The sequence below is a fragment of the Nerophis lumbriciformis genome, linkage group LG11 (genome assembly GCF_033978685.3).
Source record: "Nerophis lumbriciformis linkage group LG11, RoL_Nlum_v2.1, whole genome shotgun sequence".
Lineage (NCBI taxonomy): Eukaryota > Metazoa > Chordata > Actinopteri > Syngnathiformes > Syngnathidae > Nerophis > Nerophis lumbriciformis.
This window is the reverse complement of record NC_084558.2, coordinates 18,362,318-18,386,966: the sequence shown is the minus strand read 5'-3', so window position 1 is coordinate 18,386,966 and position 24,649 is coordinate 18,362,318. Positions and strand designations below refer to the sequence as shown.

The 24,649-nt window shown below is 39.0% G+C and overlaps 2 protein-coding genes across 11 annotated transcripts in view; both read right to left on the bottom strand.

Moving 5' to 3' along the window:
• LOC133610666 (putative uncharacterized protein MYH16) overlaps window positions 1–2,473 on the bottom strand; it is a 113,656-nt gene extending 111,183 nt beyond the window's left edge. For 3 of the 10 annotated variants that reach the window (XM_061967156.1, XM_072914087.1, XM_061967151.1), the window contains exon 1: window positions 2,354–2,473. Coding sequence is in view for 5 of the 10 variants with exons in the window: in XM_072914086.1 (XP_072770187.1) it covers window positions 2,339–2,391 (53 nt within the window). In the remaining 5 variants the exon portion in view is untranslated. Of the gene's footprint in view, window positions 1–2,338 lie in introns of all 10 variants that reach the window. The other 7 variants (XM_061967150.2, XM_061967158.2, XM_061967152.1 and 4 more) reach the window with 6 other exon arrangements.
• Window positions 2,474–12,695: 10,222 nt separating this feature from the next.
• Window positions 12,696–23,661, bottom strand: pts (6-pyruvoyltetrahydropterin synthase). Its single transcript, XM_061966133.2, has 6 exons — window positions 23,455–23,661; window positions 18,763–18,842; window positions 15,652–15,674; window positions 14,836–14,892; window positions 13,535–13,605; window positions 12,696–13,065 (listed from the first exon to the last, which is right to left on the bottom strand). Exons 1-6 carry the CDS (start codon window positions 23,613–23,615, stop codon window positions 12,942–12,944), a joined length of 516 nt encoding a protein of 171 aa, XP_061822117.1. The 5' UTR covers window positions 23,616–23,661; the 3' UTR covers window positions 12,696–12,941.
• Window positions 23,662–24,649: the final 988 nt, after the last annotated feature.

Below are 24,649 nucleotides of genomic sequence, written 5' to 3'. Positions count from 1 at the left end.
CAATACGAAGGTCCTGAGTAGTCGTGAGTTCAATCCCGGCCTCGGGATCTTTCTGTGTGGAGTTTGCATGTTCTCCCTGTGACTGCGTGGGTTCCCTCCGGGTACTCCGGCGTCCTCCCACTTTCAAAGACATGCAGCTGGGGATAGGTTGATTGGCAACACTAGATTGGCCCTAGTGTGTGAATGTGAGTGTGAATGTTGTCTGTCTATCTGTGTTGGCCCTGCGATGAGGTGGCGACTTGTCCGGGGTGTACCCCGCCTTCCGCCCGATTGTAGCTGAGATAGGCTCCGGCGCCCCCCGCGACCCCGAAGGGAATAAGCGGTAGAAAACGGATGGATGGATGGAATAATATGACATATCATGGAAAAGGTATGTGCTCTGCACATGGATGCCATACATAAGTATTATTTCAAGCTGATTGTAATTGTACTGAATAAAAACACAGTGGTGGATCTGTGTGGTCTTTATAAGATGATGACATAACAACTGCATTGCAGCTTGCACTGCAAGCATAGTTGACTTTTTTTAAATTCAAACAGCAGTTGTTGATAGACGACTTCCCTGATGTGAGATGTTACTTGATGTTGTTGTTGTACAAACTCCTGGAAATAAAAAATACATCTGTTCACAACTTTATTTACACCAATTACGTACAAATACTGGTATTGATAAGGAATATCAATATTGGTATAGGTATGGATAAAATCCTAACGATATACATCCCAGCAATCAGTAGCATGTCTGTGGCAAACCCAATGTTAATTAGCATCATACTAGCGCATTTTGAAAAGTGGAGCCTTACTATACATTTGAGTGTTTTCTATCAGGTTTTACGTGAATCTATACCTGGTAGTACCGAAATAAACTATAAAAATATTGAATTTGGTACTCATCCTTGTCATTCAGCACAGGAATAGGTATGAGGTGGTGAACACCTTTATTTACTTACAGTTTATAATGAAAACAATATTTCCAGTTTTGAATATTCCTTTCATAAACCTGTTAAAACTAAAAAATTACTTTTGAAGCAGGCTGAGCCTCTATGGCAAGGAATGTGCAGAAAGTTATCCCATGGTATGTGAGCGACACATATTTTATCTGGCTACTTACAAAACTATCATCTATGTTCAGCAACATATTTTGTAAATCATGTAGAAAGGATTGCACACATTATTTGGTGTTTGTATTCCTCTGCAAATCCCCTTTGGGCGTTGTAATGCCTATGATGTCTGGCTTCATGTGTCAATATGTCAGTAAGTCGTCGCCTCACACTCGTGGCTGCGGCATCCGCTAGCTGCAGGCAGCAGGAAATCATGCAATAAATGATGTTTACCTTTCAACATTGGAAATGTGACAGCCGAAGGTGATTTATCTTGTTTTAAGTACAGGTAGGTGTGTGAAAAGAACAACTCATTTTCATTTATTCACCCTGACAATTTAAATCTTGTTAGGTTTTTTTTTATTATTATTATTATTTGTATTTATACGCTATAAATTAACAGTTTCTGGCTTAAGTTGAGTAGACAGCCAGGTTGAACGGATGTCAGCATGTGCGCATGTGAGTTCAAGAATGTAACCTTTTGCTCTCAGTAGTGAAAAAAGCAATGTGCAAAAAAAAAAATAGTCGGTCGTTAAGCCCGCACCAGTCAGTGCCATGCAAACAGGTTAGATTTCGGTTTCATTTTTCACGTTGTTATTGAGCGAGAGCTAATCACATCTGCACTGATGCTTAAAAATCTGATAAGATCTCACAAGTGAGCAGTATTGTGATGCCAGCATGATTTGTACAGTTTTATTTGTAGATATACACAACTCATTTTAGAGGCAAGGTTAATTTTGCATATTTGAACCTTTGCAGGGACAAAGGCCGTCACAGAAATCCTTAAAATCGCAATTATTTTTGCCATGTCAGCACTCCATGGAAAGTTTAGATGTCATCTGTTTTTTCTTAAAGCATTTAATTTTACAAATCTACAATATTTGTTTTATAGAATTTCATTTATGAACTACTACGAACTACACTGGTAGTATAGTTGAACAGTATACATAGAAAAAATATAGTAAAATGTAAAACATTTTTATGAAATTTGTAATATCTGATTGGGGTAGCAGTCGATTATACTTTGGAACTGTCGCCATCTAGTGGCCAAATATGTTTGTTACTCCCTCCGAGGTCTTAATCCAGGCTCAAATCACGTACATTTATTTCAACCACACCTTCTTCTCGTTAACAACGATGCCAAATATAATTCCGTCACAACTAATAAAATAAGAAAACAGAATTTACAATTAGTCTGACATCCAATAAAAGAAAACACATTGATTTCACATACATACCAGAAAGAATCATACCTCATTGGCCTCACAAACTCCAATGGAATAAAGTTCATTTTTAATCCGAGACTCCATTAACGTCTTCCATCAAACACATGTCGTCTCATGCTGCTTCCTTAATTCCGTCACATATTAATTGTCCCCCCAACAACGTGACCAAACCGGAACAAAAATATATTCCCCTCCAATTTACATGGGTTTTGTAACAAAAATAAAGTTAACATAAACTTGCATGCATTAACCCAAGGGAATACCTTTTTAATCACAATATGTGTACAATATGAATTTATATTGTATTTATTTATTCTAACCAACTATGAAATATATATAACAAACATACATGTTACTTCTGTCAGCAGCTACACTGTTACTGTTTAGGCATTTCGAAAGCAGGTGGTCTTTATTTCATGATGTATTTATTTAACTATTCATTTCCAGTGTTGGGTTAGTTACTGAAAAGCAGTAACTAGTTACAGTTACTAGTTACTTCATTTCAAAAGTAACTCAGTTACTAACTCAGTTACTTACACCAAAAAGTAATGCGTTACTGTGAAAAGTAACTATTTAGTTACTTCTTTTTTCTTTTTTTTTTAAAGCTCCAATTAATGTCCTTTTAGCCTTCATTTCAGTACTGTTATTGCACTGGAGAATAATACAATCTGTTGATCAACTTGACATGCATTTGCATCACTCAACTCTGCTAAGCCATGTGGTCTACATACAACACACAAAGACAAAGATATGTTACAAAGGCCAATTTGTTTCTGGCCAGAACAAATTGACAAAACTATTTTAAATAGCTGCAACATAACATACATAAGTAACAAACAGCATAATAACAGCATAGATGTAAACCAAGAAAGGCACACATTACATACACAAAGTCTAACCAGGCATTTTCTTCCTCAAGTAATTCTTATACAAAATCATGTCTGAAACCCAGAACACTACACATTTCCCCAGTTTTAGTTTAGAGATAAGGAAAGATTGGCCTGGCCCACTAGGATCCCTCTTTATGTTTGTGAACTTTATAGTCTATACATTTAGAGTGATGTGATAATCAAACACTCTAGAAGTCTAGAATGAAAGAGTATATAAGAGAATTGACAGCAACGTTCCCTCTCAGGAGCGCGCATGTGCAATTGCGCACTGCTCAAGCGTCCTCTGCGCACGGCAAATCTATGCCATGCACAAAATCAAATAAAAAAATAAGCGCATAACAATTTTCGACACGACACGGACACGACAGAGAAAACCGTTTTCGTCATCATTGTTCAAATATTGTAACGTCTGTCGAGACGCTTTGAGGACATGAATTCCATCCATCACTTTACTGAGCAAAACTCTTTACTGTCGGCCATAAACACATCACCAAAACATTAGTAAAAAAAATGATATCTAGCAAAACTGGTCATTTTCTGCAGTACAAACCAGACCAAAAGCAACTTTGTTATATCAACAGCAGCCGCTCGCTCTCTCACGTGCGCCAACACTTGCACATATGGCACTTAGCCAGTGATGCGTTTACAGCCACACAAAAAGTCGGACAACTCCAACACCACACATAAAGTGTCATTCCAGGTCGTTACACTATGATTTACCAATCAAATGTGTGCTTATTCTAGTGTCATTTATTAGGAATCTTAATTTATAAATATCAATCATTAAATGCTGTTAGTATATTAAATAAATACTAATAAAAATATATTTTTTACAAACAGGAAGTTGCAGGAATGTACACATGATCCCCTGCTTACATCTCATTGTGCAACATGTGAATGTTTTAATGGGAACTAGATGCAATGTCTGAAAGGGGTACAAATTATTTCCAAAGCAGGACCTCCACCCAGACAAACAATACAAGTACACAGTTCATGAAAAACAATATTTTTTGTTATTGTCATTATAAGTGGGCCTAAACACTTATATTAGAAATGGAAATGACTGCTGTCATTTGATTCTAATAATAAGAGAATGTTGTCTGTCTATCTGTGTTGGCCCTGTGATGAGGTGGGGACTTGTCCAGGGTGTACCCTGCCTTCCGCCCGAATGCAGCTGAGATAGGCTCCAGCGACCCCGAAAGGGACAAGCGGTAGAAATGGATGGATGGATGGAGATGTAAGTTGTTATTTAGTGAGGTTTGGGACAGGTGTGCTGCTGGTGTAGCCACAGTGTGCACGTCTAAAGTTGCTCACATGGACTCCACTCAATGCTCAGGGACTTTTTGCATTTGCTCACACATGAACAATTAGAGGGAACATTGATTGACAGAGTGTGTACCTTCAGCGGTGAATGGTGTTGGTGGTGGAGGTGAAGTGGCATCAGAGTCTCTGTCGCTCTTTACTAGCTTCGTCGAAGCATGTTGCTATGTAGCTTGTTTCAGCAGATTTGAATTGCTGTTTTGGGCAGTAGATGGCATCTTTGATCCAAAGCACAATTTACATTTAACTAAAATGTTATTTTCTTTGTGCTCGACAAAAGAAAAGTAGTGAAAATATCTCCATGTTAGCAAACTCGACTTCTGGCTCCGCCATGATCAGACACGCCCCCCCCCCCCCCCCCCCCCTCACCCCCCACACTCACACTCAGACACACCCACACAGAGCGCATGTCTCTCTCTCTTCTCCGGCTTGTGACACAAGAAGAATCAGAACGACACAGCAGCCCTCCGATAAAACACACTTTATACTACATAAAAAGTAACGTAAAATAACGCAGTAACGCATCATGTAGTAACGGTAACGGAGTTACTGAATATAAAAAAATAACGCGTTAGATTACTAGTTACCGCCGAAACTAACGGCGTTACAGTAACGCGTTACTTTGTAAAGCGTTAGTCCCAACACTGTTCATTTTATGAACCTGTGTGGCGCTTTATTAATTTGTTTTATCTGTCAAACTAAGTGGGCGGGTCCCAACACCTGATTGGTTACCCGGTACTTTAACTTGACCCTTTCCACCAGAGAAGTGTGGGAGTACTTTCATAAATTCCTCTACTTTGACTGCTTGGTTCTCTGGGTCAGCAGGTCATACTTCCACATAATAGGAATTAGAACATGAGCTAATTGGAAGCATATACCAATATTTTGGTACCAGTACTTTACAATCAAATAATATTTTGTCATCATAGTAAACCAAATAGACAACTTGTCTTTTAGTAATAAGTAAGCAAATAGAGGCTCCTAATTTGGCTGCTGACATATACAGTAACATATTGTGTCATTTCCCATTCGAATATTTTGTCAAAATTATTATTAAATGATTAATAATGTACTTGGGGTGGGGGGGTGGCGCAGTTGGGAGAGTGGCCGTGCCAGCAATCTGAGGGTTCCTGGTTCGATCCCCAGCTTCTACCAACCTAGTCACGTCCGTTGTGTCCTTGAGCAAGACACGTCACCCTTGCTCCTATGGTCGTGGTTAGGGCCTTGCATGGCAGCTCCCGCCATCAGTGTGTGAATGTGTGTATGAATGGGTGAATGGTGAAATAGTGTCAAAGCGCTTTGTGCCTTGAAGGTAGAAAAGCGCTATACAAGTATAACCCATTTACTTGTTCATTTAATGTTAATATCTGCTCACTTTCTGTTTAGACTTGTTCCATCTACACTAGTATTCACTTATTCGTCTGTTGTTTGATACGACAAATGTTGCTATTAATCCAATACCAAATAGTTACAGGATCATACATTGGTCATGTTTACACACTGCTGACTGCGAATGGACGTTAGCTAAGCACCTCTTGCAGAGCAGCGCTTCAGTTTTTATAGCTTCACCTTTATCGTTAGTTTTTTTACTGGCAAAAAGTTGGCCTACAGAATCAGATCTATGTGGACTACTTCCCCCTGCCCTGTGTCAGGGTGTGCGCTCCAGGTCACAGCATCAGTTTTATGTAGCAGACTAAGATTAGTCTCTCTGACGAAAAACTTCTCGACACTCCAGTTCTGAGGTTCTGCACGTTTATTTTGCCTATGAATGAAAAAGTAACAAGGAAGACATGGTCAATTCAGGCACACACATCAGCAGCAGCAGTTCCACTCTCTGCTTCACAAGTAGTCACATTCTGCCGACTAACACGCGTGTCCCCCAGTGTGCGTCGCTACAGTCTGGACGGTACCACAAAACATATACATACATATTGTTTTGCCAAAACAAAACAAGCAGGCTTTGACAAGGTTCACACACAAACAACAACAATTAAAAAAAACTTTTTTACTCAGCTACACCAGTACACTGAATATTCAGGGAATATGTATGTACAGATATTTTCTATTGTATCAATGTGTGTTATTGTTTTATCTGAAAACCTAATTATTAAGATTAATTTATGCATCTTTTACAGCCCATTGTGTGTAAGTAACATACATTCACATGAACTTTAACCTTGACTGAGTTAACTTTTCTCTTGTATTTTGAGAATTTCACAGATAATCATGAACTGCAAATTGTGTAATGAATACTGGATTCCCAACAAAACCTATGCTGGGGAAAAGTCACCAAGGAGCAGCTGTTTGTCATGAAAGACTGCGAAACAGAAAGGAAACTGCTAAGAACACAGAAACAGCCTTTAGTCTACTTGAATTTAGTGGATACTTTGAAGATAAATCGATAGAGGTTTGGCTGAACCCAACCCTGTGACACCTACTGTTGAAGAGGAACCGACTGTCACAGAGAAGCAGGAGCTTGCTGATCAAAAAGTAAATGAATTCAAAGAGAAAAATAGGCAACTGGAAACACAAAATAAGTGTTTGAATAATAGTGTCTACAAAAGGAAGGCTAATTCACCAGAGAACTTTGAAAATGACAATGACAAAGTGAAGTATCATACTGGATTGCCAAGTTTTGTAACACTTACGGAACTTTTTCATTTTTTTGGCCCCTTATGTGAGTGACAACAGGGAATCATCTCTCAGCAAATTTCTGAATATTATTTTAACCCTATTTAGACTTAAACTGAATCTGCCAATCACAGACTTGAGCGATCGCTTTGGTGCATTTGAGCTACATTATCTAAGGCTTTCTTGGATACTTTGAACTTAATGTATCTGGCCTTACAACCTTTAGTGCGTTGGCCTGACCGTGAGGAAGTATTTGAAACAAGGCCAATGGTCTTTCGTAAATACTTTGGAAAGAAACCTGCATTATCGACTGTTTCAAGATTGTATCAGACCATTCATCCAATCTGACCGCAAGGGCACAGACCTGGTCCAACTACAAACACCATAACACAGCCAAGTATTTGACAGGCATGCAGCAGGGAATAGGCTGATTAACAACACAAACATTGACCCGAGTTTGTGAATTTCTCCACCTGCTCACCGTCAATGAACAGTAGAGGGGGGCTTGTTCGGTGCTGTGCTTCCTATAGTTGAAGATGATCTTGCTGGTTTTCTTGGTGTTCAGAGCGAGGTTGTTCTCTGAACCCCAGGCTGTCGGCTTCAGGACATTCTCTCTGTAGGCAGCATCATCACCCTTGGAGATGAGTCCAACCACTGCAGTGTCATCTGCAAACTCAACGATCATGTTGTTGTTGTGTGCCGGACTGCAGTCATGAGTGTAGAGGCAGTACAGGGGGAGGCTCAGCACACAGCCCTGTGGGGAGGCGATGCTCACTGTGCTGGAGTAAAGGTGGGGGCGAAGTCTCACAGTCTACGGTGGTTACAGGCTGGCTACCCACCAAAAAGGTTCCTTGAACCTCGAGTTCCTGAAATAATAGGTTCCTGTAGAAGTGTGTGGTTTGTGTTTTCACCGCAATTCACAGTATAGGGTAGTTTATACAAATTAGGCTGATGACAAATGAAGGAGTGGTTTAGTATATTTCTAAACTGATAGCATGTAAATAAACAGACAATCTTAGATCAGTTATTTTATTAAAGTCTAAGGAAATTAATTACAACGCAGTAATACACAAAACGATATGATTCATCTTTGTCACCGATTCTGTTCATAACTTTTATGGACATAATTTCTAGGCGCAGTCAGGGCGTTGAGGAGATCCGGTTTAGTGGCTGCAGAATTAGATCACTGTTTTTTGCAGATGATGTGGCCCTGATGGCTTCATCTGACCAGCTCTCACTGGATCGGTTCACAGCCGAGTGTGAAGCAAGTGGGATGGGAATCAGCACCTCCAAGTCCGAGTCCATGGATCTCGCCCGGAAAAGGGTGGAGTGCCATCTCCGGGTTGGGGAGGAGATCTTGCCCCAAGTGGAGGAGTTTAAGTACCTCGGAATCTTGTTCACGAGTGAGGTGAAGAGTGGATCGTGAGATCGACAGGCGGATCGGTGCAGCGTCTTCAGTAATGCGGAGGCTGTACCGATCTGTTGTGGTGAAGAAGGAGCTGAGCCGGAAGGCAAAGCTCTCAATTTACCGGTCGATCTACGTTCCCATCCTCACCTATGGTCATGAACTTTGGGTTATGACCGAAAGGACAAGATCACGGGTACAAGCGGCCAAAATTAGTTTCCTCCGCCGGGTGGCGGCGTTTCCCTTATAGATAGGGTGAGAAGCTCTGTCATCCGGGAGGAGTTCAAAGTAAAGCCGCTGCTCCTCCGCATCGACAGGAGCCAGTTGAGATGGTTTGGGCAGCTGGTCAGGATTCCACCCGAACGCCTCGCTAGGGAGGTTTTTAGTGCACGTCCGACCGGTAGGAGGCCACGGGGAAGATCCAGGACACGTTGGGAAGACTATGTCTTCCGGCTGGCCTGGGAACGCCTCGGGATCCCCCGGGGGAGCTGGACGAAGTGGCTGGGGAGAGGGAAGTCTGGGCTTCTCTGCTTATGCTGCTGCCCCTGCGACCCGACCTCGGATAAGCGGAAGAAGATGGATGGATATGATTTAAAAACTAAGGTGTTGGAGGCGTTTGTGTCAGTGAGGGACAGGAGCACACTGGACAAACTGCTGGCCATCATAGACAATTCTGCCCACCCACTCCACCAGACAATTGAGGGACAGCGGCGCTCGTACTCCAACAGGCTCCTTCAGCTTCGTTCCCACACTGTGGGATTCAAGAACTCCTTCATTCCGCACTCCATCCAGCTGTACAATCACCCGACATACAGCAATAGATGATATTTGTTTATTACCTGACCGCTTCTATGTTAGCTCTCTTTGTTTATAATGTATATTTTCTGCTGGATCTACTCCCTATTTTATGCTGCCTTTTTTTTTGCTGCAGCTGTTACATATACTGTAATATTGTACATGGTAATTGTGATTTGTTATATATTAAAGTTAAGTCCCAACGAGTCACACACACACTAGGTGTGGTGAAAATACCCTCTGGACAGTTCTGGGATTTTGTCATATAATAATAAAACATATTTTAATGTATGTCACAGCCCCTATGCATCATATCTTGCTGCCAAGCAATTGTTAAGTTAAAGTTAAAGTTCTAACGATTGTCACACACACACTAGGTGTTGTGAAATGTGTCCTCTGCATTTGACCCATCCCCTTGTTCACCCACTGGGAGGTGAGGGGAGCAGTGAGCAGCATCGTGGGCAGTGCTCGGGAATCATTTTGGTGATTTAACCCCCAATTCCAACCCTTGATGCTGAGTGCCAAGCAGGGAGGCAATGGGTCGCATTTTTATAGTCTTTGGTATGACTCGGCCGGGGTTTGAACTCACGACCTTCCAGTCTCAGGGCGGACACTTTAACCACAAGGCTACTGAGCAGGTTCAATATTGTATATATTATATAAAAATATAATATATCAGTATATATTATATACTGTATATATAATATGTAAATATTACATATATGTTATTATTTTATATTGCTACTATGGTACATTTTAGTCTACTTCATCCCTTTTGTTTCCACCCTCTTTTTGTGCATTATCATTTCCATCCTTTGTAACTGAGCTACTGTGTGGAACAATTTCCCTTGTGGCTCAATAAAGTTTGTCTAAGTCTAAGTTTACTTGAGTGTTGGTATCTGTTGATCCAGTTGTTTCTTTAATGCCTTTACAGATGTAAAATCAACCTCACGTAGTGGAGCATATGTTATACTTGTCTTTGAAGTGGGCAGCATCCAGTAAGCAGGTTTCTGAGTTACTGTACTCACTTCTCCACACAAAAACAAACTGAAGCGTCATGACAACAGCATTCTCTCAATTCTGCCTTACAGTCACAGTGTGTTGAGCTGACCTTAGATTGGTTATCTGTGATTATCCAGGCGGTCATCCGGTTAATGCGTCAGTTGTCAGTTAGCAATTAGCATACCAGTTATCAGCTAGCGATTAGTGTGCCAGTTGTCAGCAAGTGATTAGCGGCGCTATACTAAATTATTTGACCTTAGTATTGTACCATAACAAAGTACCTTAAGAACCAGTTTAATTTAAAACACAAATGTATACAAAATACTAAATACTACCTACTCAGTGGCCTAGTGGTTAGAGTGTCCGTCCTGAGATCGGTAGGTTGGGAGTTCAAATCCCGGCCGAGTCATACCAAAGACTATAAAAATGGGACCCATTACCTCCCTGCTTGGCACTCAGCATCAAGGGTTGGAATTGGGGGTTAAATCACCAAAATGATTCCCGGGCGCAGCCACCGCTGCTGCCCACTGCTCCCCTCACCTCCCAGGGGGTGATCAAGGGTGATGGGTCAAATGCAGAGAATAATCTCGCCACACCTAGTGTGTGTGTGACAATCATTGGTACTTTAACTTTAACTTTAACTTTAACTTTAAGGGGGTCCCTGCTCCATCTCTCCAACAGTTTGGGGGGTCCTTAAAAAAGTTGAAAACTCCTGACCTAACTCATACCTCAAATCAACGTCGGCCATCAAATAAATTGAAAATAATGTAATCGGCGCTTTACCCCCAAAACAGCACAATTTCAACATGTAACATGCCTTTTAAAAAGAAAAACAAACATTTATATAATAAATATTGCTTGAAAAACAATACAATATCAAACAACTATATATATGCAATGCAATTCTATGTATGTTAATACATAGAATACATACTCATTTATACTGAAAATAAAACATTTTTTTGGAAGTCCACCTGTCAGCTTATAAGAGGCAGAGCAGAGCGCACAAGACAAGAGGGTTTGTAAAGCATGAATGCCCAGTGCAACATACTGTAAATCAGCGGACTCAAACTTGCGGCCATATGGGCCATTTGCATCCCGCAGGCCCATATTTTGTATCTGTAGGTGTCAAACTCAAGGCCCGGTTGCCAGGTCTGACCCGCCACATTATTTTATATGGCCCGCGAGAGCCTGGAAATAATAAGCCTCAATAAAGTACTTTATTGTCTATCTTCATTTTGACAGAAAAAATACATATATGTAATGTAACCTATTTTAAAGTATTATGTTGTCTAATGATGCAAAATAAACATGTGTTTCAAATAGTTTTTTGTTAAAATGAAAACAAATATTAAAATACTTGCTTGACTTATGATTTCAAAGCACGTTATCCATCAAATTATACACTGTAAAACTGAAAGTAGAATTTTTGGTAAAATGTTACTGTAAAAAAATAAGTGGTACCGTTTTACATTTACAATAATACACTGTAAAAACAACAACCAGAGATTTTACGGTAAAAAAAAAACAAAAAACCTGGCAGCTCGGCCAGAATTATACCGTAAAAAACAATGTCCATTTTTTTTAGTTGACATTAATAAGCCATAAAAGAACACTGTCAATTTTACAATAACATTTTGGCGACTGAGCTGCCAGTTTTTATTGAAAAATATAGATTTTCTTTTTACAGCATATGTAAAAAAATAAATAATAATCAAATGCTTCGGGAATTGTGTTACAATATCATTATGCGAATCCGGATACATTTAAATTCTTATATTATTCACTGTTACATAACTGCGTTGTGGCCCTCAATAAAAACAAGTTTGACACCCCTGGTTTAGCGTAATTGCGGCCTACACATCCTGGGTGGTTCGTAGTTAAATACATTGTTGCAATCTCGAATCCCACTATAAAAAAAACAGTGCAAACGCAAAAATTACAGTGAAACAAACACACATTGAGCGCCGCAAAAAGCAACTTCCTATAAGCAAACAGAAGTTTCTTTGACCACCTCTTGGGGAATTCAACAGTGTGAAAAAATCCAATGTTTAATAATCAATTTGACTTGTATAATCATTTAAAGCCTATTATGGGTCTAGGACACCATAGCTGCTGGTAGAAGTAGTTAACACATTTACTCACGAGGTTCAGAACACTTTGTGTGGCCCAGCCTCTACCTCTGGCGACCCCCAGAGTTTGAGACCCCTGCTGTAAATGTCTCTTTTTGTTGTATTCATAACTCAAAACGAAGTGGTTATTACATGCATTCATGACTGGTTAATGGATCTTGTGTTGTTCTAAAATAACAACAATTGAGACAATACAGTTTAAATACAACAATATATTTTCAGTTTCAGTCAAGAGGTTGAAAATCACTGATCAACAATTTATTTTACAGCATTATCTTATCTCTTTAAATTATCTTTGGAATAAAAGTAACAATAGAACTATACCATCTTGCAAACATTACCAGACTAAAGACATATATACCTGTCGAGCAAAAAATTTAAATGTATAGTACACAGCCATTCCATTTTTGTAGGTTATAAACATCACTTTTGTATGTTTATTATTCACCTCTGTATGTAACAATGTTCTTATCTGTCTCATGAATTTTTATTTCATAGAGATTGTTCGGTGCGAGGGCTTCGGCCATGCTGTCCCATATGTAAACAGCCAGGTTTTCAGTTGTGCTTGGGGAAGAACAAAAAGTAGTATTAGTTCAAGTCACAGCTGTAACAATAATATTACAATTTATTCAAATCTAGCATTAGTCCACACAATGGCTTTTTTAGAAATATGTTTTAATAAAACAAAAAGCACATGATAGTCATGGTCAAGAGTTTATGTACACTCAACATTGGCTGGAATGTCATAAATGTTGGACTTTTAATTAGTTATCAGTTATACCTTTGAATGTATTTAGTTTTCCCCTTCTAATCAACAATCTTTAAGTATTTATATACATTCCGCTCATTTGACTCAAAAAAAAAAAAGTTTTATATACATGTTAAAAAAAATAGAGCCATTAAAGGAACTTATAGGTAACGCGTTATCTTGTTAACTTTGACAGTTCTGCTATAAAAGACACATTACATTTATGTCAATTGTGAGTGTATGCAAACATCTTACTACATATGTGTTATCTGAGCATATGCATACCTGACAATATTGGCAAAGTATGGGACGTCCTTATCTAGGTTCTTATGATCAAGTGAATTCATGATGACTTCCTGTAGAAGGGAATCAAGCAAGTATCAACATCAATAGCTCCATTTCCATTATCCCTAGAAATGCGCAAAACCTAAATATCCCAATAAGAAACTGGTGATGGAAACAGCCATATTTGGACAAACCTCACAAATATCGCTAACACATTTTTACTATCTCATGAGGTGCTTTTTCAGACGTTTCGATATTGAGGTGCGTCGCAAAAACATAACGGAAACACTTTTTTTGCATTAACAGGGCACCTAAACATCGAACTGGCGGGGCCGCTATGCAGGACAACGAGGGCAGACGAGTAGTCTCGGTCTCGCTTACTATCGGTCGGCCGGGGCGACCGGGCCGTCTCGCAGGTCCCTTCCCGGTAATAGAGGCCGACCCGCAGACTTGGAGAGACCCACATGCCCAAACAATATTAAAGTAGCCCTTGAATCCATAGTTTTTCTGTGAATTCCTAGTTTAAAATTCTCTCCAAAGCGTCCATCTTCCTCAAAATGGAGTGTCGCGGAACAAGGATTTACGAGAATTACGACTCATGATGCCAAACCCTCCTTAATGGAAACACCTACAAGTCGCAAATGCACTTTGTTGAAATGTTTTAAATATCGCTTTTGTTGTGCGAAAAACTGCAAAGGAAACGCAGTTAATTAAACCTTGCTTAATACCTCCACAATTTGCCAGCCTTCTTCCACTAGTGAAATTTTAAATATTCAAATACTGTAACTGTCAACCGTGAATGACTCCAGTTAACTTGTTTGTTATTTTACAGGACTAAATAATTTGTTCCAGGCCTGACTTTGGTAAAGGAATTTCCGGATAGAGACATTTTTAGGCAAAATGATTTAAATTTTCTAAAAGAGAATGATAATAATAAATAAAATAAATAAATAAAGTGTTAGCTGCTTGCTACTACATCAGCAGCTGTAAGAATGCACATGCGGATGTGGATACGGTTGTTGGAACATTTCTGTGAAAGAAGAAAATAAAAACACAAATACCCCCAAATACGTCTCCATCCATTCATTTGACAATATCACAATGTTTATTAAAAAATATATATTTGTATATGCTAACTTGGATTTAATTGGATTACCCAACTTTTGCCTAATTTTTCAAGTTTCTTGCAGAATAACAGACTAACCACAAGACAGAAGTTTACACTAAGTGAAAGTAATAACTGCCATAAACATTGTGGACGTAAAACCAAAGTAAAGTGATTAGGGAAAATGTTTTCTTACCTCTATCGACCTCTTCAAGTCTGTCAGGTTAATTACCATACCGGTGACATTATCAATCTATGCAGAAACACATAAAGAATAACATGCACATAAAGTAATTACATAATTACACAGACTAAACTTTCAAGTGAGAGTTAAATAAATAATAACATTAAAATCCTAAATGACACATTTAATAACACATTTATTTCATTTAAATTTTAAATAACACAGAATTAATACATTTAAGTAATTATTTAAAGATTTGTGTACCGTATTTTTCGGACTATAAGTCGCAGTTTTTTTCATGGTTTGGCCGGGCTCCAGTGCGACTTATACATGTTTTTTTCCTTTTTTATTATGCATTTTCGGCAGGTGCGACTTATACTCCGGTGCGACTTATACTCCGAAAAATACGGTATGTATTTAATTATGTCATTTTTGACACTCAGCAAGCAAGCAAACAAAATTAAGAAAAAAAATCTCTGACATTCTGTGAAAAGAGCTCAAGTGCTCTGTGCTGGTCCAAATATTGTTTATTTACATTTAGTGTATGTTCAATGTCTTTCCTCTGTGATCTGACGCAAGGATACACGTTGTTCAAATTGTAAAAGACTATGTCCCGGGAGCGTGGAACATCATTTCTACGCACCATATAGACCACACCTAAACTACATTGAGAAATTGGGAATGTGTACATTGAATAATATGTGAAACAAATGCAATTCTGGATTGAAATAAATCTTGTGACATTGTAAAAACTTGATGAAATTATGGCACAGTGAAAACAAAGTTGATGTTTTTTGTACTTTAGTAAAAGCAATGTCTGATACTCACCTTCCCACGCACGGTTATCTCAACTGTGGAAACAAAAAGTTATAGTTAATAGTTGGGAAAGACACTACCTATGTACACTTTCTCAAATATCTTTCCTAACAGTAAAGAATATACATTTACAGTATTTGATTTTAATTAGGTAAAATAAGTATTTGATCTCAAAACAAAACATGGCTTGGTACAACAGAAGTCAGACATTTCTTGTAGTTGGACGCCAGGATTGTGCAAATCTAAGGAAGGATTTTGTTTCATTTGTCCGAAACGGATACAAGCTCCCTTGCTAGATTTTTGATTAGATTAAAGAGGATCTGAACTTTTTTTGTAATTTTGTCTATCATTCACAAGCCTCATGTGAGAAAAGCACACATGTGTTTTTCTCTTTTTTATGTATTCTAAATTGCAAAAAAAATAACATGAGCAAGAGGTGGCTAATAATGTAGCTAATGGGGATTTTATCTATTACACTTATAAAGACCTCTAAAAAACATCCAAACACGGCCATCAGTAGTTCATTTACCTGTCGTGGCCTGCATATTAACCAAGTATTACCAACATTGTTATTAAAAGCGCTAACGCAGAGGAACTACTTTTAGCAGCACTTTAAATACAGAGATAACTGGCAACTGCGGCTATTGACATACTGAGCTGGTGAGCTGCTGCATCGCCTCTGAGTTGGTAAAAGTTTGTACTATATTTAAGTCATGCCTCTCACCTGTATAGTAAATTGGTTGTGGCTGTAAACTGAGAAGTTGCTCATCTTCGACATTCAGTGTATACCCAGCAGACAAGACAATATGCTCCTTTGCTTCCGACATTTTTTACCTGATGATGGCAATGACTACCTAACCAGGGAACACAAGTCTTGTGTTGATATAAATAAACATACCATCAGTCGGCGTCCCACTGAGAGCTCATCCTTTTTATGTTCAGGCTCAAAATTATAAGGTTCTAGATCACCATTTGTCCCAAAGTAGTTGTTGGCTGTCATGAAGTCTGCCATGATTATTAATAGTTGTTGTTAAGGAAATAGTGAACATTGTGAAGCACTCTGTGAAATCAATGTGCCCAAAAATAAATGTTCCGGCAATACTTAAAATGACCAAAATATGTTACTATATTACATGTATACTTACACCATGTATAAAAGCCCTGATGGAGGTTTTTGTATGTTTTTTAAGAGCGCTTTATAAGCGGAATAGATCGAATCTCCATTACCTGCATTGTTAGCCATCCATTGCTAGCTTTTATTTATGATTTACAATGTATAAAAAACAACAACATATGTGTTCTTGTCTCACATAGGGATTGTGAATGATAGGCAAATTCATTAAAAAATTGCAGTTTCCCTTTAAGGTCCAGAAAAAGGCTTGGCCACTCCAGGATTTTGATGTGTTTCTTCTTGAGCTACTGCTTTTTTGCCTTGACTGAATGATTTGTCATGCTGGAAGATCATCCATAACCCATTTTAGTGATCTGTATTGTATGGTACTTAGGGCCTGATTTACTAAGATCCAAATAACTTGTGCTAAACAGTGTGTGTAGTCTACAAAAAAGTGTGTACTGTTAGTGGGCATGTTGCGTGTGATCTACTAAGACTGTGTGTACAATTAAAAATTGGTGCAGACAACCTTACTTAAGTGAGGATTTTGCATGTACCATACAGGGCATCACCATGGAGACGCTCTCATTTACTGCACATTCATGTTATCATGCTCCTACCTGTGGTGTTTTGCTATGTTTTCAAACAAGCAGGAGACACGTACTACCTTTTGTGACCATTTTAGCAGCAGATGCTTAGTGCATCTACACATTGACACCATTTTTTTCCTTTTATGTTTAATTGCTGAAGGTGCAAGGGAGGTAGGCTGCACTGTGCTCAAGATGCAAAAAATGCATACTTTAAGACATTTTTATCATATAGGATATATGTTAGAAATATATATCCTATGTTAAAACAAAAAGAATGTCATTGAAAAAATATTAAATGACGCCAAAACGCATTCATTGAGTTTGTTTAAATTCACCCCTTAAGTAATCTATCAACTATCAAAATCATGACGATGTGTTTAATAATTATTTATTTCTGACCGTCCAAATATGTTGACACACACGCACACACACACGTAGGATGGAGGATTCTCTGTCCATCGTCCGTGTCTTTGCAGCGCGAGCAGTCCTCTCTCACAGCCGTGTGGAACTGTGTCAGTTCGCACGTCCTTTTCAGACGTGGTAAATAAAACGCAAAATAGAGCTTGCAAAACGGTGATGAGTGTTGATAAATAATATTGCGCGTGCTGTATAATGTAGTTACAATTTTTCCTCCCAGTATCATGGCCGTTTTGATGATCAGCATATTTTTTGCATATTAATGAAGACAGTAGGGTTGTCCCAATACCAATATTTTGGTACCAGTATTGGTCCCAAAAAGTATTTTGATACTTTTCAATATTTTTTTTAAATAAATGGTACCAAAAAATGGCATTATTGGCTTTATTTTAAGAAAAAATCTTATGATTGATTAAACATATGTTTCTTATTGCAATCAAATAACAATTTTGTCATTAAATAACGTTGTGAACTTACTAGAAAACTTCATTTTTAGCAGTAATTAAGCAAACAGGTTACAAAGGCTCCTAATGTAGCTGCTGTAGTGTGCAGTGACATATTGTCCATCCACCCATCCATTTTCTACCTCTTGTCCCTCTCAGGGTCGCGGGGATGCTGGAGCCTATCCCAGCTTCACTTGGGCAGAAGGCGGGGTACACCCTGGACAAGTCGCCACCTCATCGCAGGGCCAACACAGATAGACAGACAACATTCACACTATCATTCACACACTAGGACCAATTTAGTGTTGCCAATCAACCTAAGTAACATATTGTGTCATTTCTCATTGGATTATCTTGTCAAAAATATGACGGACAATCGGTAGGAAATGTATGGATTGTTAATATATTTGTTTATTTACTGTTAATATCTGGTTATTTTCTGTTTTAACATGTTGTATCTACACTTCTGGTCAGATGTAAGAAGCACTTATTTCCTGCATTGCATGCACTGCATGTGTTTACTGACACAACATATGAAACAGGCAATTGAAACAACACCAACCTTTGTAGTTGTGTCCATGGCCGTTTGGATTGTTGCATTTCCCATAGACTTTTTTATTTTCTTCATCGCTAAGGTGAATGCTACAAAGCAGATAAGAACCATGAATAACATGTATGTGAATGAAATGTATTGCAGTGAAAAGACGCTGATGCCCTAAACAAATTAACTGGAGGCTAGATGGAAAAACAGTGAGACAGTATCTGAAAGTGCTGTCTTCAGGCACACCTCATAATTACAATAGTTTATATGAAGTTAGGAACTTAGTTTAACATAACAGTTTGAATACCACTACCTCGTGAGGCAACTGTATTAGTTAAGGATGTAACGGTACGCCATTATCATGGTTCGGTACAGTGTGGGAACGTAATAGGAACACATTTGAATTATCGTAAAACCTTGATTAAGTACCGCATTTCGATGAACTAAAGGCACGGTGCCACAGCTCATTTCCTGGAGAAGCAGTTTCCGCGTTGATCGGTAGATAGCAGCTAGCGCGCTGACTGCTAGCTATCTTAAATGCTAACATGCAAGTTATGTAAACACTTAAAAAATAATATAGCTCTTAAGAAGTTAGAAAAATCTTTAATGTTTTTTCTGCCAAGGAAAGCTTTTGTTGTTCACTTAATTTTCCAAAAATATAGTACTTTTGAGCACATACTACAATACTGTTATAATAATGATAACTACAACAATAATCGTAAAATGTTCATATCGTTATATCCCGAATATCGGCTAATTGTTATGATTTAAGTTGCCAGCAAACATTTTAGTACAAGCAAACGCCACAGCGAACCCCGTAAAATGTGTTCAAAACATTTGGTCTTATCTACGAGCATAGCTTATAGCTAGGGATCGACATAACTTTGATTTCCAACCATTGAAAAGAATAAAGTGAGTGTGAAGGACAGTGCTAAGAAGAAGTGGATGATATTCATTGAATAAAAAAATTAATTATCAAAAACATGACAGAGTGCAGTGTACTTGGTGAAGCAATTCGAGTGTATCAATGCTAGTCTGCACCATACTAAAGCGGAAGGAGTCTTATCACGGGCAGCACGGTAGAAGAGAGGTTAGTGCGTCTGCCTCACAATACGAAGGTCCTGAGTAGTCCTGGGTTCAATCCCGGGCTCGGGATCTTTCTGTATGGAGTTTGCATGTTCTCCCCATGACTGCGTGGGTTCCCTCCGTCTTCCTCCCACTTCCAAAGGCATGCACCTGGGGATAGGTTGATTGGCAACACTAAAATTGGCTCTAGTGTGTGAATGTGAGTGTGAATGCTGTCTGTCAAAAAATGTTGCAGAGATGTTTGGAAAGCCGCCAGATTTAGCGACACAGTCGCCAAGTTGGCAACACTGTATGAGCGTTCCAGTTACAAGGTCGAAAATCAAGATGGCCACATCGACAAAAGCTATTCTTGCGCTTATTAAAAAATATGCACTCCTCCTGCAACCTTCAAGCACGGTGGATGAAGAGGAAACGCAAAGATACCATTGCTAGCGATGTAGTACGTATAAAACACATGAAAAATGTAATTTACATTAAAGTAACATACATCGTACATGGCTAATTTCGTGTGACAAAAAATTGTCATAAGTACTAGTAACGGATATTACAGAAGCTTCTATTATGTTTACAGTCAGAGCAGCCATCTTTGAAGTCAACTAGGGGGTGGCAAGGAGTCGAGGACTCTCTGACTTTTCGAGTAGGATATCCAACATAGGGGGGCGTTCATGTTGAAATTTCCCACAAGGAACGCGGAAATTCCGACTTCCCAATACAACTGGAATGCATCATTAAACCAGCCAATACCTGCTTTTCGTACTGAGAAGTTGTCAACAATGGATGTACTAATAATTTGACCCCTCAGATTAACATTTTTCCAGTGCCGCTAAATCTGGCGACTTTCCAAATCCTCTAGGCAACTTTTTTGTAAACAGCTACTAGCGAAAATCTAGCACATTTTTCCAGTGTTATTTGAGGCTTTTTTGTGTCTTGGAGACTTTTTTTTGGATCTTGGAGACTCTAAGGTGAAAACATGCTGCAGTTACTGTCTGCAATGAGCAATGGCGGGTGCTGCCGTGAGCCCCTCCCCTGTTCCAAAGCACTCACAGGCGGTCAGTATGCTGCGCAAGCAGAGCGGAGACCCTCACCACTCAAAGTCCAGACTGCAAATAACATCCGCATGTGCAAATAAGCTGCTGCTGTTTTCGCCTTAGTATTAAGACTCTAGAAAGAGGTTCCGCAGCCTCCGAAGCAGAACCTCCAGGTTCTGTAACAGCTTCTTCCCTCAGGCCGTAAAACTCTTGAACGCATCATAATTATCCCCTAAACTCCCCCCAAAATGGAGCAACTCGCTGGAATAAAAAAGACAATATAACATACATACTGTACATAAACGTGGATGCATTTGAAAAAGTGCAAAATATTTATCTGTACAGTAACCTATTTATTTATTTATATATGCACCTTATTGTTTTTTTATCCTGCACTACCATGAGCTGATGTAACGAAATTTCGTTCTTATCTGTACTGTAAAGTTCAAATTTGAATGACAATAAAAAGGAAGTCTAAGTCTAAGTCTAAGAGCATGATGTAAATGTAAATATTAATGTACTGTCATGTCACGCTAAAATAATTCACTGCAACGTCCCAATCCATTTTGTTGATGTTAATGAGCCAGTCAATAGATGAAAATAATGTCACAACTCTCTGGTCTGTTGATCAAATTTCATTTTCTAATATTTTCATTGATTTAAAGATTTAAAGAAAACAAGCCAAGAATCAACATCCATCCATCCATCCATCCATCCGTCCATTTTTTACCGCTTGTCACTTTCGGGGTCGCGGGGGGTGCTGGAGCCCATCCCAGCTGCATTCGGGCAAAAGGCGGGGTTCACCCTGGACAAGTCGCCACCTCATCGCAGGGCCAACACAGATAGACAGACTACATTCACACTCACATTCACACACTAGGGCCAATTTAGTGTTGCCAATCAACCTATCCCCAGGTGCATGTCTTTGGAGGTGGGAGGAAGCCGGAGAGAACCGACGCAGTCACGGGGAGAACATGCAAACTCAACACAGAAAGACCCCGAGCCCAAGATGGAACCCAGGACCTTCGTATTGTGAGGCACTAACCCCTGGTTCACCGTGCTTAAGAAAGTTTAATTTATAGCTCCGATCATACTTAGCAACTCAACTCGTTTTCCTCCCACAACAGCATTCCTACCTCCTACAACATTCACTGCAATCAATTATGCAAATGAAGTCATTACATAAAATAGCTACCGTATTTTTCGGACTATAAGTCGCAGTTTTTTTCATAGTTTGGCCGGGGGTGCGTCTTATACTCAGGAGCGACTTATGTGTGAAATTATTAACACATTACCGTAAAATATCAAATAATATTATTTAGCTCATTCGCGTAAGAGACTAGACATACAAGATTTCATCGGATTTAGCGATTAGGAGTGACAGATTGTTTGGTAAACGTATAGCATGTTCTAGTTATTTGAATGACTCTTACCATAATATGTTAGGTTAACATACCAAGCACGTTCTCAGTTGGTTATTTATGCCTCATATAACGTACACTTATTCAGCCTGTTGTTCACTATTCTTTATTTATTTTAAATTGCCTTTCAAATGTCTATTCTTGGTGTTGGGTTTTATCAAATAAATTTCCCCAAAATATGCAACTTATACTCCAGTGCGACTTATATATGTTTTTTTTCCTTCTTTATTATGCATTTTCGGCCGGTGCGACTTATACTCCGGAGCGATTTATACTCCGAAAAATACGGTACTTACTTTTAGAACAGCCAACAGCTACTTTACCATGAATTGATTTACGTGGACTTAAACAAGTTGAAAAACTTATTCGGGTGTTACCATCCATCCATCCATTTTCTACCGCTTGTCCCTTTTGGGGTCGCTGGAGTCTATCTCAGCTGCATTCGGGCGGTAGGCGGGGTACACTCTGGACAAGTCGGCACCTCATCGCAGGGCCAGGGTGTTACCATTTAGTGGTCAATTGTACAGAATATGTACTGTACTGTACAATCTACTAATAAAAGTTTCAATCAATCTTTACTAAAGAGCTCACAACACACCATTAGTACAGCCAATGGCTGCTTTCCTTACTAAAGAGCTCACAACACACCATTAGTACAGCCAATGGCTGCTTTCCTTACTGAGAAATAGCAACAATGGATGTACTAATAATTTGACCACAGATTAACATTTTTCCATGACCACATTACGCAGCTGCACCATTAGGGATAAATAATTACAATTGAAACATAAACACCCATACAATATCATGGAAGGTCCTTAACTGGTTGCTTAAATCCTGTATGTATGTGTGCGAGGAGAACCAGGCGGTGTGTGTGTGTTTCCCTGGCCGGCGAGCCTCGCTGGGAGACGGCAGAATGAGGAAGAAGCGTCGGCCGTCATGCCGACGACAGTACAAGCTAATTAACACATCAGTTATAGAGTAAAATGGCGATGTTATGTTTTCAGGTCATAGGAAACACCGTCAGAAAATAAAAATGATCAAATATGTTTGCTTTCGAGTCTGTGTTTTTTTTTTTTGTCACGGAGGCGACAGCGAACATGATGTTTGTAAGGCGGCACAGTAACATGAGGAAAGTACCTATGAAGACGGTGACACATGAGGTAATAGTAGCCTACCTATGAAGACGGTGACAGGCGCTGAAGCTCTGGACGCGGGTGATGTATCCGACGCGCTCCTCCATGGCGTAGCCAGCCACGGTCGCAGCGTGTCGTGTAGTGGGGAGAGGAATCAGGGGTGGCGGATAATAAAGCTTTTGCTGGAGCTCCGGGCCGCTCATGGCTCACACAGCCATTGGTTAAAAAAACAGGGCGTACAAAAGCGCTCACATGACATCTCACACATGCACACGATACACTTTGAACGTGGGGTTTATTGATGTCTATCTGGAGTATACAGATTAGATAAACATACTATTAAGTTATCATTAATGTCATTACTCCAGTATTAGGTATGCAACCCGCGGCTCTGGAGTGCATGCAGCTCTTTCATGCCTCCGCCTTGGATCCTTTTGGCTTTGAAACAAATTTAATGTCAACAAATAATGGTTACGTAATTTATACATTTTCATTTTATTTAATTAGTTAATTTTAAATTTAACAGTTATTATTTTGGACAGTTCTGGGATTTTGTCATATATTAATAAAACATATTTTAATGCATACTTGCCAACCTTGAGACCTCCGATTTCGGGAGTTGGGGGGAGGGGGGTGGGATGGGCGTGGTCGAGGGTGGGGCGGGGGGCGTGGTTGGGGCGGGGGCGTGGTTAAGAGGGGAGGAGTATATTTACAGCTAGAATTCACCAAGTCAAGTATTTCATAGATATATATATATATATATATATATATATATATATATATATATATATATATATATACAAGTCAAGTATTTCATAGATATATATATATATATATATATATATATATATATATATATATATATATATATATATATATATATATATCTAAGAAATACTTGACTTTCAGTGAATTATATATTTATTTTATTATGAATATATGTATATATAAATAAAATAAATACTTGAATTTCAGTGTTCATTTATTTACACATATACACACACATAACACTCATCTACTCATTGTTGAGTTAAGGGTTGAATTGTCCATCTTTGTTCTATTCTCTGTCACTATTTTTCTAACCATGCTGAACACCCTCTCTGATGATGCATTGATGTGTGGCACTCACAAAAGTGCTTTCATCAAATGCATTACAGTCTGGAATCTTCCATCTCTCCCTAGCATGGCCCAAAACAGGTCAATCTTTGCTTCCTGAGGAAGATCTTCAGTGCCAAGC